Genomic DNA, 17,785 nt, shown 5'->3' with positions numbered 1-17,785 from the left:
ATGTGAGCTGTGACTGTACAAACACGTTAACTGATATTATAATGTTGTTAGCTTTCTCTCCCATTGGACATTTTTGGTATTGTTTTATTGTTTGATATTTTGTCATGTGTTGTTTAGCATCTTTCATTCTTCACAGAGGTTTTTGTGGGTTTTTTTTTTTCATCTTGTGTGTGTTTCATAGAAAGAGGAAGTACTCTGTTTCTCTGAAGGGACAGGACACAAACTGAAGCACATGATTCAGTCTTTGTACTCTGATGCATGCTGTGTGACACAAAGGGTGTCAACAGTTCAGCCAACACGTTTTAAATGCTGCTTACATTGGCCCCACAAACGTGTCTATGTCTTTATGATGATCCAGCACAACTGTCAGTGAGACACTCCCTGCACAGCTCATGCAAGACGCAAACCTGCAGCACCCACAAAATGTTGGATTATCTGCTGTGAGCTGGTGCAACTTGGCAACTCAACTCTTTTTCCTGTGGTCACATGGAGTAAATTTCTAGTCTAAATCCCTTCAGATGGCCACCCCTTTTGTTCCAGTCCCGTTTGCTGTGGACTGGACTGGAGCATGCAGATCATGGGCAAAGAAGGAATCTGAGCCCCCTCCTCTAGAAAGTGTTCCCTGTGTAAGAGCAGTCAGACCCTGGGCTCAAACCCTAGCTTACTTCTGGAGGAGAACCACAGGAGATATGCTGGATGGACCATCAACACTGCAGGAGGGTGAAGAGAGAGTTAGAGAGAGCTGGGTGGAGAGACCCATCACCCCGACTCTGCTGGGCTATGAGATCCTGGAGGAGAGGGCAAAATTTACAGTAAGTTTTTTACTTCCTCATTAAAATCCTCCAGAGTTTGTTTTTGAATGAATGTACAAGGATTTAAAAGCACATGGACTTTGGCAATGCATGTGATGTCACACTGGCATCACATGACTCCTACTGAGTAAAAAGATTATATAACAAGGGTGGTTGTGTGCTGACTGCTCAATACTGCCAAATCACTCACAAGTTCAAGTGTGAGAAGTTCTCACTGAGAATGCCACAAAAAAGTAAAATTTTAACATCTTCAGAGGTGTTTTGCTTTACTATTACTTACTATTTGTGTGTTTATGTGATTGTTAGGTTTATAAGATCCATGTTACGACATCTGAAGGAGACAGCTGGGTGATCTTCAGAAGATATACTGACTTCTGCCGGCTTAATGACAAGGTGAGACGGTGCACGTCCTTTATTGTTTGAGCAGCAGGAAATGTCATTGCACATCAACAGTAACATGCAGTTTATTTTACATTTAAATCCTGTTAGGATTTCATCAGATCAAATTTTTAATCTTATTTATAAAGCCTTTTTAAAAACAACAGTTTAAGACAGTGCTGCACAGTAAGTCCAAAAGAAGCAGACTTATAGAAATAGAAAGTAACTAGGGCTGTTAGCATTAATACATTAATTGTGATTAATTAAAGGTCCATACTTAGTGCCTTATTGTTCAAATTGTGATTAATACCATCCTTTATTGTCCCTCTTAGCACACTCTGGTTAAGCCACTGCAATGTCCCCCTGTAGTCACAGTGGTGTAAGATAAGTACACCACTGCGCCTTTAAGGTGCACTATGCAATACTTAGTCTAGTAGATTTAGCTGAACAAATTTGGTAAAAAAAAAAAAAAGTATTCATAAGTAGGCCTATCTAAATACGTGTTTAATCACCTTACTATATAAATGTTACTTTTACAAACTTAGAATAAGCCTTTTATTTATATATGGGGGGGGGGGGGCTCCATGGATTCTGCCGTCTTGGATTTTTGCATCTTGCACATTTCTACAGTACCACACAAGGGACAGTATAAGGTATTGGCAATATTGATTTATCCCCTAGTGATTTCATTGTGCATTGCCCCTTCAAATAGACACGCTTGGAGACGCTAGACTGTACAGCATAGCTAAAGGGTATAGTTTCTAATTAATTATTAATTTAATTTAGCAAATTTGAGGTAAAAACAGGTAAGAAAACAGTGCTGGCTCAGTTGTATGCTATATCCATATTTTTTTTATGTGTTTTTATTTTCATTTTCAAAGGCCTTTGTGCTTGGCACTATTTTGCAATGCAAGCTTCTGCTACTGGCTACTGGCTACATGCTCACCAGACCATACCGACTGTAGCTTGTCATTATCAGCCATTAGAGGAATAAAGATTTTGAAATAAAGACCTCAATATGTGTCCACAACACTGACATGTTGCATTAAAGGACGCTTCACTGCTGATGGTGAGCATCATATCTTGCCATTTCAGACAGACAGGAAGTTAGCCTAACTCAGATTTGACAGAGTCTGCCCCCTTGCACTTTAAAATATTAATTTCATGGTTTTGATGTAGCACTACCTACTGTAAGAATCTGATAGCTCCTCTTACATAAAATGTCAAATCTCCTTTAAATTCTACAGTATGAACATATCTGCCCTGACCTGATCAGTTTTATATATCAGCATCTTCCTTTTTCATACTGCCACCTAGTGTTGACAGCCTGCACTACCTCATATACAAAATGCAATAAGCTAATTATTTTTATTCACTGGCAGTCCTGGGAGGATCTGCATGGTCTCTCTGCTGTGCAGCAGCACACTGCACAGTGTACCAACATCCAGTGGTGGCATCACAGCCCCACATGTGGTGGGTTGGAGGGCCCCTCAGTGCTGCTTGCAGCCCTAGTTATTCTTATTACTACAAACAAAAATATAAAACAAAATGTGTAAATTCAGTGTTCACATAAAGGACAGCTGTTGTCTAATGCTCATTGGCACATTCATTGCATTTTTGTCTTTTATATTGTTTAATTTTTAAATTGTTAGGTGCAGCTTCTTTTATTTCCTTCCCTTTTGTGAATCTTTTGTTCAAAGCTTAAGGAGCTGTACCCTGGCTGTTCTCTGGCCTTGCCTCCTAAGCGCTGGTTCAGAGACAACTATGATGAGGAGTTTCTGGAGGAGCGGCTTGGAGGCCTGCAGAGCTTCCTGCATAGCTTAACATTGCACAAAGAAGCTGTCAAGAGGTGAGCTTTATAATATTTATTTATTAAAATATAAATGTTGATATATTTCTCTCTCTGCCTTGTTTTATTTGAAGTTTGTTATCTGTTTTTCCCCTCAGCGATGCAGTCAGGCGCTTCCTGTGTTTGGCTGACCCACCGGGTCCATTCGACAGTCTGGTGGAGAGCAGGGTGAGGGCATGGCTGTACAATAATATTCACATAAGGGCTAAAAGTCAAGGTAATTGTCTGGTTTCTTAACAGCTTTTCATTTGGTTTCAGGCTTTTTGTGAGACTCTGGAGGAGACAAACCATCGTCTCCAGAGGGAGCTCCTTGATAATCAGAGAGAAGTTGATGCTTTGAAGAAGATCCTAGAAGAGAAAGACAATCACCTCAGTGTCCTGGTAAAGAAAGCCAGGTAAGGAGCTTTGATTTACAGCAAAATAAAACAAAAATGGACTTCCCACCATAGTGAAATGATTTCCTCTTACACAGATCCCTGACTCTTTCTTCTATGAGACTGGAAGATCAACTGACAGAAACGATAACCACAGACACAAACACTCACAAAGACGGAGAAACAGATGCTAATGGATCAGAGAAAACAAACACAAATAGAAGTGGAGATTCTGCTGATGGCAGAGGAATGTCTATTACTGAAGCTGACCAAGAATTCAGCCATGAAACAGCCTCCTATATTTACCCATTATGTTACTGGTACTAATTTTCTATTATTAAAGCAGTGGTTTCCATTTGGTCTATCCTCAGGACCCTGTACCGCTTTTGTGAGTAACTGCCACCTAAATATCGGAGTTTCGACCACTTTTATTTATTTAATGAAAATGTTGCAGTTTGATTGATTGATTGATTGATTGATTGATAATACTTTATTGTCAGATGCAAGATCTGAAAATTGTTTTGCATTAAAACAGCAGCTCCGTCATACACAATTCAAGGGGCAATATACACAAATATACATATAACTTTCAACAAGGACAATTAACAAAACAATATAAAAAAAAGGTTGAACCTTACATGGAACAAAATACATGATTAAACAAAGAAAAATGACAGAACAAATCATAATTAAAAAGTGTATCACTACAGGTACCATGATGATGTGCATATATTTTATAATTAAATTATTCCTCTCTTAATAATATCTAGAGATCTCAAGAAACAGGCACATCATCATGGGAAAACCGTTTTTTTTTTTGTTTGTTTTTTTTATCCAGGATGAAAAAATGAGTCAAGACCTCCACAACACATTTAACAAATATGAATGTACCGAATGTCCTCATAGGGCTTCCATACATCAGAGTTTATTTGCCCACTGAAAACAGCTCCCTGACCTATTTTTGGGTACCCATCCACCAGTTGAGAGCCACTGCTGATGATTTCCTTTGAATAAAGCTAAAACCAAAAACAATATAAAAATTTCTCATGGCGACAAAATAAAAGTCATGAAATAATTTGGAGTATAGTGCCATCACTCATCCTGCTGCTTTACATTTAAATTAAAAAAAAAAGTGATTAAATGATTTTTTAGCCTTTGCAAATTTTTAGAAATGTCAGTTTAAGTGCAAAATCCTGATGTTTGTAATGTAAAATAATAAATAAATAAATTAATTAATTAATTAATTAATTAATTAATTAATTAAAAAATGAAATATTTCTTTTACTACATGCAAATTGAATTTCCTTGAAGGGGATTGTTATAGCCTTGGTAATGTTAAAAATGAATAAAAACTGTCATTTTTATTCATTATTCATTTTTTTTCTTCAAGATTTTAATAAATTGTTGCACTCAGGCTGTTTGTGTCCAAAAATGGACCCCAGTTTAACAATAATTTATTTTACAAACTTAATGAAAGAGAAATGTGCAAGTCTTTGGTGATTAGACCCCATTGTGATGACTTCATGTATGCTTGAAGGGGTAGTGAGGCAAACAGCAGGAACAGCATAACCTCTATGGAGTCTAGACACTGGTCCAGAAGCTGGACCAGGAACCAATGAGGTGGCGTGGAGGAGGAGACTGAAGTATGCAGGATGAGATTAACAGGAAACCTGTGAGGATCTGAACTGGATACTGAAATAAAAAATAATAATAATAATAATGACTGTAAAAGCACTTGGAAACATGCTGAGGTAAAGTATTGGCTTTGCTATGGGTGGACTGTCATGGCAAAAGCATTGCCTGCCGGTGCAAACAGATGCACTGGAAGTCTCACCCATGGTCTCACTGGACAACTGGAAGTCATGGCAGAGGGTGAATAATCCTCTATTCCTCCCAGCATTGTGAGTATTCTCACTACAATTCGCTTTCTCTCTGTTACGCTCCAACTCGTCTCCTCGACTACGCGTGCGTCTTTCAAACTCTATAAACTCCAAAACTTTTAATAGAAACACACGTAAAATGCTGCTGGGATTCAAGTTACTCATGTCCGCCATCTCCTGGTGTAAAGTGGTAACAGTGCAGACCTCAGCCATTAGCCCTATCTCCCAATAGTAAAGAATCCTTAAAAAAAAATTCCTAAATCCAGACGGTGATCTGGATCACTCCCAAAATCTGATCAGTTCTTCGTTATGCTATTTCTGACATTTCCTGAAAATTTCATCAAGATCTGTCCATAACTTTTTGAGTTATGTTCCTTGGCAAGGGTAATAATAATGAAAATAATTAAAAAAAAAAAAATAAATAAATAAATAATAATAATAATAATAATAAAAATAATATTAATTTTGCAATGTGAAACCCCCCACAAAAGCTGTATTTTTTTCTACCACATGCAAATTGAATGTCTTTTAAGGGATTATCATAGCCTTGAATATGTTAATAATGAACAATTTTGATTATCATGCATTTATAAAATTTTAATATTTTAATATATTTTGACAATAGTACCCCTGTAGAAAAACAGCAAAAAAGCATGCAATTTCCCTCTGTGCCAAATATAGGAAAATGGCATTTGGTGAAGAACAGGAAAAACTGCTAATTTTAAGCAATAACTCAGAAATGAAAGCTGAGTATCATAAAATGCATGTATGTTCTTTTTTAAGTGCAATAGCTGGGGGATCAAAATTTGATTTTAATGGGTTTCATTGGGGATTTTTTTTGGTCACAAATACCATAAAGTGTATTTTAAAAAGTTTACAGAACTTATTACTGACCCGTAACAAGTTCTGATATCAAGATTTTAAACTCTACTGGGGGAAAAAAAAAGAAAAAAAAAAACACCAAAATGTATGTTTTTAACATCAACACAGTCAAAATAATCAAAAACACAACAAAAAATGACCAGAAAAGTTACAAAATGGCCTCAACACCATCTCAGGGTAACCTGACACGCCAGATGGATTTGTTTCACACATCCTTACGCTTACGTCACGACTCTGTCGCGCCTGAAAGTACTGCCCCTTGTCACCGATTGGTCCTGTCACTTTCTAACCGGGCCCAAATGGCTCAGACGGGAGCTTTGCAAGATGGATTCACCAGTGAGAAACAAGGAAACGGGTGTATCCATCTGTTTTGCAAGGTTAATCTCAGGGTTAAACTGTGAAAAGGTGTTGTGTTCTCCAGACTTTTGGTGCATTGACAAACTTTGACCAGCAGGTGGTAGTGTTTCCACTGTTTAGGGCTGAAAGCAGCTGTACCTGAATCAGGCAGGAATTGAAAACTGAATGTTCTGTTCTCCCCAAACTCCCATTTGTGTCTATATCTCTAAACTATGAACTTAGACCTTCTTTCCTTGAAAATACAGTTGAACAGACCATTGATTGAAGCCGGTATACTCTTAATTTATCCCCCACACATTTTAGTGGCCCATCCAGCAAAAGATAACCATCCTGTGCTATAACCAAAGACAGGATTGTCCTGCATGTTTAGTTCACCTAAGATGTGAATTAATTATTCACACATTGCCATTAATTGATTTTTCTGTGTCCCTCAGGGTATTTATTTACCTTTTTTGGCTTTCTTTGTGGATAACTTTGGTTGTGTTGATGCATATGGCATACATTTTGCTTAGGGTGTGTATTTTGGGATAAATTTTGGTATTTAAGAAAAAAAAAATTTTTTTAAGTCTTTAATTCACTGTGTAAAAAAACAGTCACACCTGTGTCCCTGAAGGTATTTTAACCCCATTGACTCCCATTTAAAAATATTTTTTTAATACACTTCCATTGCATTTTGATCTATTTCTATTTTTTCAGTTCTTGGTGTTGAAATCCCTTAAAAAATATTTTTTATTGTTTTTTACTAGGTGGTGATATTTTCTCATATACTATATATGCACCATTGAGAGGCCATGTCAACATTTTTATATTATCATATTATATCAAGCACTGAAGGCCAATTTAATCCATATTTAGGGCAAACATTATTTGGGTGTGTTCTAGGGATGTCACAGTGTGGTGTGAATGTGTGTGTTGAGGAGTTGGTGTGTAGGTGTGTGTGTAGTCAAAATGCAGCCACTAAAATCATGGTCAGTGCAATGTGAAAAGATAAACACTATTTTACAATGTTTGCAAGATTTTTCTGATGAATGAAAAATCTAAGGTGGGTCAAGCACCCTCTCATCGTTTGTACATTTGGCTAGGGTCTCCAATCCTCCCTGATTCCGATAGTCAATTCCTGTTATTTTGCACATTTAGGGATGTTAATCTTTACAATAAAGCCTGTGCAAAAGTTCTTTTCATCTTGTGTGGTGTCCTCGTTCTGAGCCATGGTATACATAATTAGAGGCTTAACACATTGCAAATCCAGATAATGTTCCCTTTATGATGTCAGATGTGCTGAAAATTCCTACAGATGTAAAGATAGAGGTGTGGATGCCAAAAAACGTCATACACACACATACACTCAATCAATCAACCAGCCAACACTGCAATCAGTGGACGACTGACTCTGATCCACATCTGCAAATTGAAAGCTTATGTTACAGAAAGTTTGGACTGAATCCTTTTCTCTGCAGCGGACAATAACCTAGAGCAACCTCGCATCAGGGGACAAAAGGTACACAGCAACAAAACAGACAAAATAGACTTACCAAGGGCTTAAACATAAAACGGGATATGAGAGGGGCTTACACTGTGTTACCTCTTGAACAAAAATATTGAATGACTGACCATATTCACATAGCTGCTATTTCTTCTAACTTCATGCTCAAGACTGTAAGCTCAGACTCTGTTAGGTCACTGATATGTTCCAGTCAGTTGTTAATAATGTAAACAGAAGGCTTGTCAAAGTGCTACCCCGTACCCTCTAAACTGAGAAAACCTGCATGTATTAATGTCACACAGCCTTTCTTTTAAAACATCAAGCCGGCTGAGCAAACAGCTACTTAGTGTAGCTAAACCCCAGCCAGACAATGATGAAGCGTACTGATGTTTCACGAAGCCTTTAATTATGTTCAGCCTTTGACCTTGGTATTTGAATACAATTCCTTTCAGTTTGAATCCTCAGAGACACAGCTCGAGCTAAAAGACAAATAAAATACAGCTCTTGTAATAAAGGACAAAAATATACAAAAAATAGGTAAACAAAGATCCTTAAGCTGCAAGGGGTGTCCCTTGATAAAATACTGAACATGGATATTCCAAAGCTGTCAAAATAATGTTAGAGTTCAGATTTCTATATTCCTTAAACTAAAAGAAAACTACATTTTTATGAGCTCTGTTAAATTAAATAACTTGAACATGCCACAGAATAAACACAAGAAATAAATGATTTGAAAAAAAATTAAAATGATACTTTTTATGTTTTTACTTTGCCTCCCTTCTCACAAACATACATAAACACTTAAAGATCATACTAATGACAGCAACCTGGGGATATGATTTAAATGAAATACTTTTATAGTGGGATTCTGCTTCTTATTATGTCCTCTTGAAATTATTTTATCCCAGAGAAGTCACAGGTAAGCCTCAGCTCCTTAGCATTATTGATATTATGATAACTTATAAACATTTGTCACTCACTCATTCAACAAGCTAATGTTAGTTAGTTAGTTAATGATTAATGCCAGACCGACCCACATTCAGGGACACATAAACTATCTCTCCTCTCTGTCACACACACACACACACACACACACACACACACACAGCCCAACTGCTCCTCTCGCCCTGTGACTGCAGCTCGCGTTTTTCCTTCCTCTCTTCTGTTAAAATTTTAGCGGACATTTAGTACAAAGTGATGCAATTATCATTGATTACATGGATGCCTGACAGTCCATCACTATTGTTTTTATCCAGTTTTGTGTCGTAACAGAAACAGAACTAAAGTTCTGCTGGAGTTTTTACCACCAGCTATTTTTAGATCGCTAGCATCTCCTCTCCATCATGAGACACAGTTGATGATGAATATATATCTACTCACTTTTTCCATTAATCATCAGGTTGTAGTGAGAGAAGTACAAAACTAAGTGAATGTAAGGTTTATCAGCCATCTGTGGGTGACGGAAACAGCACCATGCCATGCCAAGTGACGCCATAATCGCGCAACCATGCGCCATGTGTGCGGTATGGAGCTCTGTTGAATCCAAATATCCCTAATTCAAGCAGATATTAGTCTGTTTTTCTTAGTTTTTCTTCCGTTTCTAATAGAGCAGCTAGCAGTGTTTCAGACCGTTTTGCCACTCAGCCCATCTGAGCAGCTGTGTTGCGCGCTGAAGGTGACATCACTGCAAAATTTTTACCATGTGCAATTAGGGTTTTTTACACATGCGCAAGTGGATGCTGTGAGGATGGAAGGCTCTTAATGCATGCATGTTTGGTTCATTGCATAACCACACCACCAACTACTGGCCTGGCATGTAATCCACAGTGTTTTTGGTGTTTCCTGTGATCTTGTTTGCGTGGTTGTTTAAAAACACTGCCATCTGCACGTGGAACTATTTGAAAATGAAGATGGAAAACAAAACAGAGCGTTGTGTAAACAGGGCCTCAGTGGCTTTCCCCCATCAAAATATAAAATATAAACTATCAATATAAATAACAATTTCAGTCACCAGTGTGAGAAAAGAAGGGGATGCAGCCAATTATTGATGCATTTAAATGTATTTCTGAACCATAATTTCCCAGTGTATGAGCAATATTTTTACTATGGCTAAATTAAATTTACTTGCATTATTTTGCAGCGCTGGACTATACTATTTTAACATTTTTAGGGAGGAGCAGGGGCCCCCCAGTAATTTATTCCACTCTATTTGATACAAATTTCAGTCTGTTAACCAACTCAGTTGCTTTTTATTCAATAATGACACTAATTAGTAAGAAAAAATAAATAACACTCTTCATTGCAGACTTCCCAAGGTTCCACACTCTACTGTGGACCCGGGTAATCAGTACCCTTTCCCCCCTCTGTGCTACGCCCATGGTTCCGTCACACTAGGAATGCTGACCACCACTGTTAAAGAGTTGGATGCATTCAGCCCAAGCAGAAGCAAGGATAAAATACATCCAGCCCAGAGAAAAAAAATTATCATCGAAGAGGAGGATATCAGAAGCAAAAGGGGGGAATTTCCACCATCGGCTCCGACAGATGGCACCCTGTGCTATACTACAACAGCTGAGCTACCTGCTGCACCGATTGCTAGTCTACCGGCTTGCAGTACATTAAATCCCCCTGCAGCCCCTGCCTTGTGTTACTCAAATGATGATTCTTCCCTCTGTTCTCAGACAAGGCACAGCTGTTTACGAAAGGGGCTTGGCAGGATGGATCTACCTGATGATATACATGGAATCTGGCCAATCCATTGGCTTTACAGGGTAACAAAAAAACTGAAACACTCTGATGTGGTTCTCCGTTTTTCCCTCCTCTCTACTGCAGCAATTTGACACACTTGAAGAGAAAACAAAAGTCAGGACAAGGAAAATGAATGAATACAGAGCCAAAGGTCTGCAAGGGCATGACCCTTCACTTTCCCCATCAATATGCCAAAATGTGTCAGAACACAAAGATTTACAAACAACTTCGCAGACAATTTGGATCTGTCTCCTCACAAATGACTCCACAAGGAGCCATTGTTTGAGAGTGAGTGCATATTTTGCTGAACATACCATCCAAAATCAGGACTCTTTATCAATCCTAAACAGGAGGTAAAGCCTGGGACATTTGTTTTGTTCTCAGGCTACATGCTTCAGCCTGTGGAAGATTAATGTTGCTCGGGCATAATTGTAGTGCAGCACAAGTTGTTGGTGTATGAGTACTTTGTTCACATTTAAGTCAACCCAGACCACAGCTCCCAGCTGCACAAATGCACAGAGACCATTCCATCATTGAAGGCTTCACTGCCAATGGTGATAAGTGTTTTGCCCATGATGAAGGTCCTCATGTTGGGTCCATTTATAACAGGTGGGAGATTTTCAGGCAAATTGTTGAGCCTCCATTAACCTTCAACCTACACGTTTAGAATTTTAGGTGTATCATGCTGCCTTTGTATTGTTGTCGTGTGCACATACAGTGAACACTACATGATACACTGGCTGGATATAATTTATTTTCCTTGTTTCTCAGAAATGAAATAAAAATCAGAACTTAAAAGTCTGTTTTAAGAAACTTCCAGATGGTAACCGATCCTGCCTTCTTTCTGAGCCAAAAGTTATAAACATGACCATGTTCTGTTCGTGTTTTTTGATATCATACTGAATTTCAAATTGGATCTACTCACAGGAACCTTTTTGCTGAAATATCCCTTATTATGCTAAACACCGTACTCTATGCGGCCCATGTGGCTTTCATTGAATAGATTTTATCAGCAGTGGCTTTGCAGAAAGGCAGACATCTTTACTGGAGGTGAAGCTTATTGTGAGAAAGAGCTTTTTTGATTTACACCACACTGGGAATATTTGTCAAAAATGAATAGCATTTGTATGAAATTAACATAACAAAACAGCCCCCCAAAAAATTAAAGGACAAATAAAAGTATATATGAGATGCAGCTGTCAAAGGGCTGACTACTTTTTTGTATGAATGAGACTGATAGCAGTATTGCAGGTGGTTTGCCAGACTGTCGTGGTGAAGACGGAGTCAGGCTGGAAGACAGGGAATCTTTTATCCTACCCTCACCTACGGTCATGGGCTTTGGGTAATGACTGAAAGAATGAAACCAGCAGTTGAAATGAGTTTTCTCCAGTGGGTGGCTGGGCTCAGCTGTAGAGATAGAGTGAGGAGTTCAGACAACAAGAAGCATAGAGGCACTGGTCCTGTGCATCAGAGTCATTTAAGATGGTTCTGGCATCTGATCAGAAGGTCTCCAAGGCATTTTTCTTTGGAGGTGTTTGGGCACATCCTACTGAGGGTAGACTTAAAGGATATCACTTTTAGGGATTTTTTTTTTCAAGGGCAACTTTTTTTTATGATTCAATATGTGATTCAATATGATTCAAAGTCTTTGTTATCAATTATTCAGACTGGCCACAGTGGCAAGGCATCTCTTTTTAGCTGGGAATAGCTTTGCTATGAGCACTCTCGCATTATCCATAGACTGTAACACTAATATCAACAGCAGTGGTGTAAGAAATTACTATTTCGTCATAACAGAGATAATATCAAACTTCCAGCAGTCATTCTTTTTGAAACATCTCTGTTACACTAATGTTGTCAATAAAGACAAAAATTCATGCTTTTAATCCATAGTGTAGTGGTGCCAGGAGAGGCAGGAATAATGTACATTCATTCCCCTTATTGGAAGGGCTAGTTATTCCAATGCAGCCCATCCAGCAAAGGAAAAATGTCCTGTATTATAAGACATGAAAGATCATCTCTCATACAGTTCACCTTAAAATGGGCCTTTAGAATTCCTCACTTCTGCTGCCTCAGGGAATGGGGTTCACCACGAAACTGACAGCATGAGACAAGAAGAAGAGCAGATTTTACTAACACTACTAGCCACAGACAGCTGTTTTATCAGGCATTTTCAGTGAATTATTCCATGTTCCTTGAGAGGGTGTTTGGGGTAATGCATTACAGAGTATTTCCATCCATGGTATATTCTCTGGAGGCTGAATACAGTGTTCTAAAGTGTTATCCACATACTGTTTTTGTTCATTTTTTCCTTAATAGTCTATAGAATTGGCAGTTAATTGAATTTTTCATTCCTCAACAATTATATTGCAATCTGGATTTTATTTGACAAAATTACCAATAATGACAATGAATTTTTTTGCAACTTAAAATGCAATATTCCAAAAAACAGAGTTTTAAAACACTCAGTAGTTTCTAGAGGATGAAAAACAGAAATCTTTTGTAATTTTTTTGCATTAGGAGATATTTCTTTTTTTCAATCAAAGCTATTTCAATCAAAAACATCTTTACGAAATAAGTTCCATTTTAACATAGGAGCCCTTCTTTGATATCACTTTTACAACTCTCTCCTCCATTGAACTTGTAAGTCCATGTATAGCTCCTGCCTGTACTTCCTTAGAGGATGTCAGAATTGCCTCCCAGAGCTGCTGTTGTGAGGTAAACTGCTGTCCACCCTCACAGAGCTTCCTTTTAAGCATGCTCCACAGATTCTCAATAGGGTTAAGGCCAGGTGATGATGGTGGCCACACCATGACATTTCCTCCTTATGCCCATAGCAGCCAAGGCCTGAGTGTTTTTTGTAGCATGGAATGGTGCGTTGTCTTGCATGAAAAGGATTTTACTCTGAAAGGCACGGTTCTCCTTTTTATACCATTGCAGGATATGGGCAGCAAGGAGCTCCACATATTTTGCTGAGGTTATTTTGACACTTTCAGGGCACCTCCTAACCCACTTCCTATGATTTCAGCCTAAAACGTCACTCCACCACCTTCTTGCTGACGTTGCAACTTTGTTGGGACATGGTGGCCACCCACCAACCATCTAAAACCCCATCCATCAGGACCATCCAACGCAGTACGGCATTCATCAGTGAATAAAATTGTTTAAAAAACAGTCTTCATATATTTCTGAGCCCACTGCAAGCGTTTCTTCATTGGGCATTGGTTAGGAGTGGCTAATATACAGCTTTACCCACATCAGCAAGCTTTTGAAGGATCCTGCATCGAAAGGCTACTGGGACTCCAGAGGAACCAGCAGCTTCAAATACCTGTTTGCTGTTCAGTCACTGATTACTAATTGTGGAGCAAGTAAGTGAATAAAACTAAAGCTACAGCCGGTCAGGAGAAGAACAAAAACATCTTTTTCACAGAGAAAAGCTTTCAGTGTGGTTCTCTGCTCTTCATTTAATAAGAAAATGTTGTGCAGTTCTGATAAGAACTGCTACTTTAGCTAAATTTGAGCCAATCACTTCATTGGCAGTAGCCATTGTTTATCAGCTTGCAGTATAACTAGATCATACCAGTAATACCATGTGGGTTGGCAGAACAGACATCTTCTCTGCCTAGAAAAGAGTTCAGTACAGATCTTGGAACTAAAGAAATGTTCATTTCTGTAGCTATATCAAAGCTAATCGCTTCACTGGCAGCAGCCATTGTTTACCAGCTTTCAGTCTGACTAGCCCATGCTGTTAGCTACCACCTTGATCTCCTTAAATGACCCTTATTGGTCCAGTTAGTTTACAGAGCAAGCACAAACATTTCAGATTGGAGCTTTTCAAGATTGGTCTGACTGATAACAGACATGAAATTTGGCCAATCCACGGGCTTTGCTAGGTTAAGGATAACGAACATGTCACTGAAGTACAGTCACCTGCCACTGCTCCATAACTTGCCTGCTAGATGCCACTTTTGATCTTGTAGTCACTCCCAAGTTCATAACCTATTTTTCCTGAATGTTGAATTTCTGGTGTCTGCAAACATAAGCTCTAACACACTTTGCATGTTGAGACGTGTTGCAAAAGCAGGGTTTGCTTCGCCTGTTGTTGACAAGCCACACTGATCACACACAGATGTAATCAAACGTGAGGAAATTGAATCATATTTGGATCAGTACACTTGAAGCTTGGACCCTCAATAAGCCCCATGTGTGCGGCATTAAGTGGTTACAATTTAATTTCCTTATTACAAGAATGTAGACCAAATATAAATGACCTTGAGTCCACATACATTCAAAAAGTAATATATTTAATTAAATATTCTCTAAAACAGAGCATTTTTCTATAGGTTTCAATGAACATGTTTATCATGATCATGTGGGTCTTTATTATATCAAATATTTTTTATAGAAAATATAAAGGGAAACATTTCAGCCTTAGATAATAGCCAATGTCTGAATTATATTAGATATTTGGTGGTGTAATCATAAAAAGTCACACATATTTTTCTAATTTTCAAGTAAAACTACAGAATGAAAGCACCTGATGTGTAAGTTATATGCTAAGGTCGACATAAAACCAGCTGGGTATGCCACCTATGTCTCCAAGTGTGGAGGGTGGGGTAGTCAGTCATAAAAGAGAAAATGATTCATGCATCATAGTGAATTATTATATCTTCATTGTTCAAAGGCCCAGACAGCATAAAATCACCAGTTGTATTAGACTCACCAGGAAGATCAGGATAAGTTATTTCAAGGGATAGTGAATGTTCAGACTATAAACGTGAATCACGGTTTCTTTTTGCACATCTAGACTCCCTCTAGACCTTTCATTAAGGTTTTCAAACACTTTCCAAATATGTTTTAGGCCTGGCTGTCATTAAGTACGTGTAAAAGTAACAGACATTCACTGACTTTCCAGCAGGTTGTTAGGGTGTAAACCTGTACCTGACCTCCCTTTACATCAATATGTGGGAATAATAAAAGAGAAGCACATTTAAAAGGAACATAGTGTACAAGCCAACAAAAATGCCACAGGGGTCCGTGTCTGCCGCACAATTTTTCCCTACTGTGACTTTTATTGTTCTTATGTAAGTAGCTGTCACAAAAACATTTGAAAGCCTAACTATATATTAAAGATACAAGCTGGACATAAGTACCTACCGTAATACACCACGTACTGTGCTTGTTTTCCATTGCTACAGCAGAGAGAACATGCTTTCCCACCCAGGCTGGCCAAAGACAATCTTCCTTTTATCTCAGACTGTTGTCCAACATGCACCACAGCATGGACCCTGAAACTGAAGAAGAAATTTGAAGTTGTCACTATTTACCATGCTTTATGTTAAACTGTACTTCACCTTTCATACTGAACAGCAATTGAGGCCCAACTTATCCATAGTCCATAAACAAACGTCTTCACTTAATTTATCAGAGCAGACCTTGTTAGAGGGCAAGTAAAAACCAAGGGGTGATAAAAGTAGGATTATTCCAGCCATGGTAACTGCAGGTAACCATGGCAACATTAACACTTGACCAGCATGGAAAGGATCAGTGAGTTTGGAAAATAGAAGTAATATTGTTGCCCTTTAAAGGTGTTTTTTTTATAGTTTCTTCATTTAAGACTCTTCTATCTGCTTTACATTTAAAGTCCTAGTTTCTGTATTGAAACTTATATTTTCTTTATTCAGACTTTTATTGTATATATTCAAACTTTCATTCTCTACATTCCACCTTTTATTCTCTAAATTTAAACTTTTTAAAACTTAAAAAAAAAAAAGGTTCAGGCACCGTTTAGGTAGGTTCAGGATAAAGAAAACTGTCGATGCATGGCCTTAACATAGTCTATGACAGGGGTCATCAAATCCATTTGCCAAGGGCCAGATTTTTTTGAACAGGCGCTGTGGGGGCCGAACATTGCAGATAACTGCAATAAAATCAATATTTTGGTCTGATTAACATATCCCTCTAAAAATATTATGTCCTTTAATGAAACGTTTTGCCTTTTGAGATCAGCCCCTAACACCTATACTGCAGCAAGCTGTAGCCATTTCTGAGTTTGATACTATTATGTGTCATGATTGGCCAAAAACACGGATGAAACAAATCTTCAGTGTAGAATCTCAGAAAAAGGGAAACTGCACCCTCGAAGAGACTTGTGTGGAAGATTAATGTTAAAAAAAAAAAAAAAAAAAAAAAAAAAAAAACAGTTTTAATCAAGATAAGACTGTTAACTATACGTTTACTTTACTCGCATGCTACTTGTTAGAGAAATTGCTGGGCTGAAGGTTTTATTTAGTTTGTAAGGAAAACAGTTCAACAGTGGCATGCTGGGGTGCAAATGGCCTGGTGGTTAGTTCAAGCCCCGTTTATGTGAGTGGCCCAGGTTCAAGTCAGCAGCTCCTTTCCTGCATGCACCCTCTCATTGAGTAGGTCTACATTTGAGCTAGTCTTTATTCGCCTTTGTTCTGACCTCATGCCAACTAGGCCTACTTCATTTTTCTTTTTCATCCATGCTGTGTCAGAAAACATTCAAAGGTCTTAAATACCACTGCCTACCAACATATCCGAGTCCTACCGTACTTTATTTCAGGGGCCAAACTGTCTTTCCGGTAACCTATCCATGTCACAGAAGAAAAGGAAACAAGCAGGCAGCTCACGTCGTTCATGGATATCAGAGCCTGCATTCTTTTCAGTCCTTGAGGGACAGAGAATTAAGCTGGAGGGAGTGTTTACCCCGGACTCTTGAATGTATCAAAGCCACAGTGACTTCATTATGTTTGCTAGCACGAGGCATTTTCCTTCCCTTGTCGTTTCTGGAGCAACTGCTGTTTACGCGCGCGAGCATCATCTCCTGCAGTGTGTCGAGCCTGTCACGTGAGGGCGGTGTTTGTAGTTCATCACAGGCTGCAGGAGGCAGAGATTTTCCCCCTCACTGCCAGAGAGCAACAACACAGGAATAGAGAGTGAGTCACAGATAACATCTGTTTCCATAGCAGCTAAGAATCTGGGATTTATTTAATGACATA

At 38.4% G+C, this 17,785-nt stretch overlaps 1 protein-coding gene across 1 annotated transcript; it reads left to right on the top strand.

The window, feature by feature from the left end:
- The first annotated feature begins 299 nt into the window (after positions 1–299).
- LOC121520504 (sorting nexin-16-like) lies at positions 300–5,258 on the top strand. Its single transcript, XM_041803979.1, has 6 exons — positions 300–812; positions 1,119–1,205; positions 2,891–3,039; positions 3,138–3,207; positions 3,298–3,434; positions 3,512–5,258. The coding sequence occupies exons 1-6, from the start codon at positions 519–521 to the stop codon at positions 3,738–3,740; spliced, it is 966 nt and encodes a 321-aa protein (XP_041659913.1). The 5' UTR covers positions 300–518; the 3' UTR covers positions 3,741–5,258.
- Positions 5,259–17,785: the final 12,527 nt, after the last annotated feature.

Source organism: Cheilinus undulatus, linkage group 13, assembly GCF_018320785.1.
Source record: "Cheilinus undulatus linkage group 13, ASM1832078v1, whole genome shotgun sequence".
Classification (NCBI taxonomy): Eukaryota; Metazoa; Chordata; class Actinopteri; order Labriformes; family Labridae; genus Cheilinus; species Cheilinus undulatus.
This window is presented reverse-complemented; position numbering and strand designations above follow the sequence as displayed.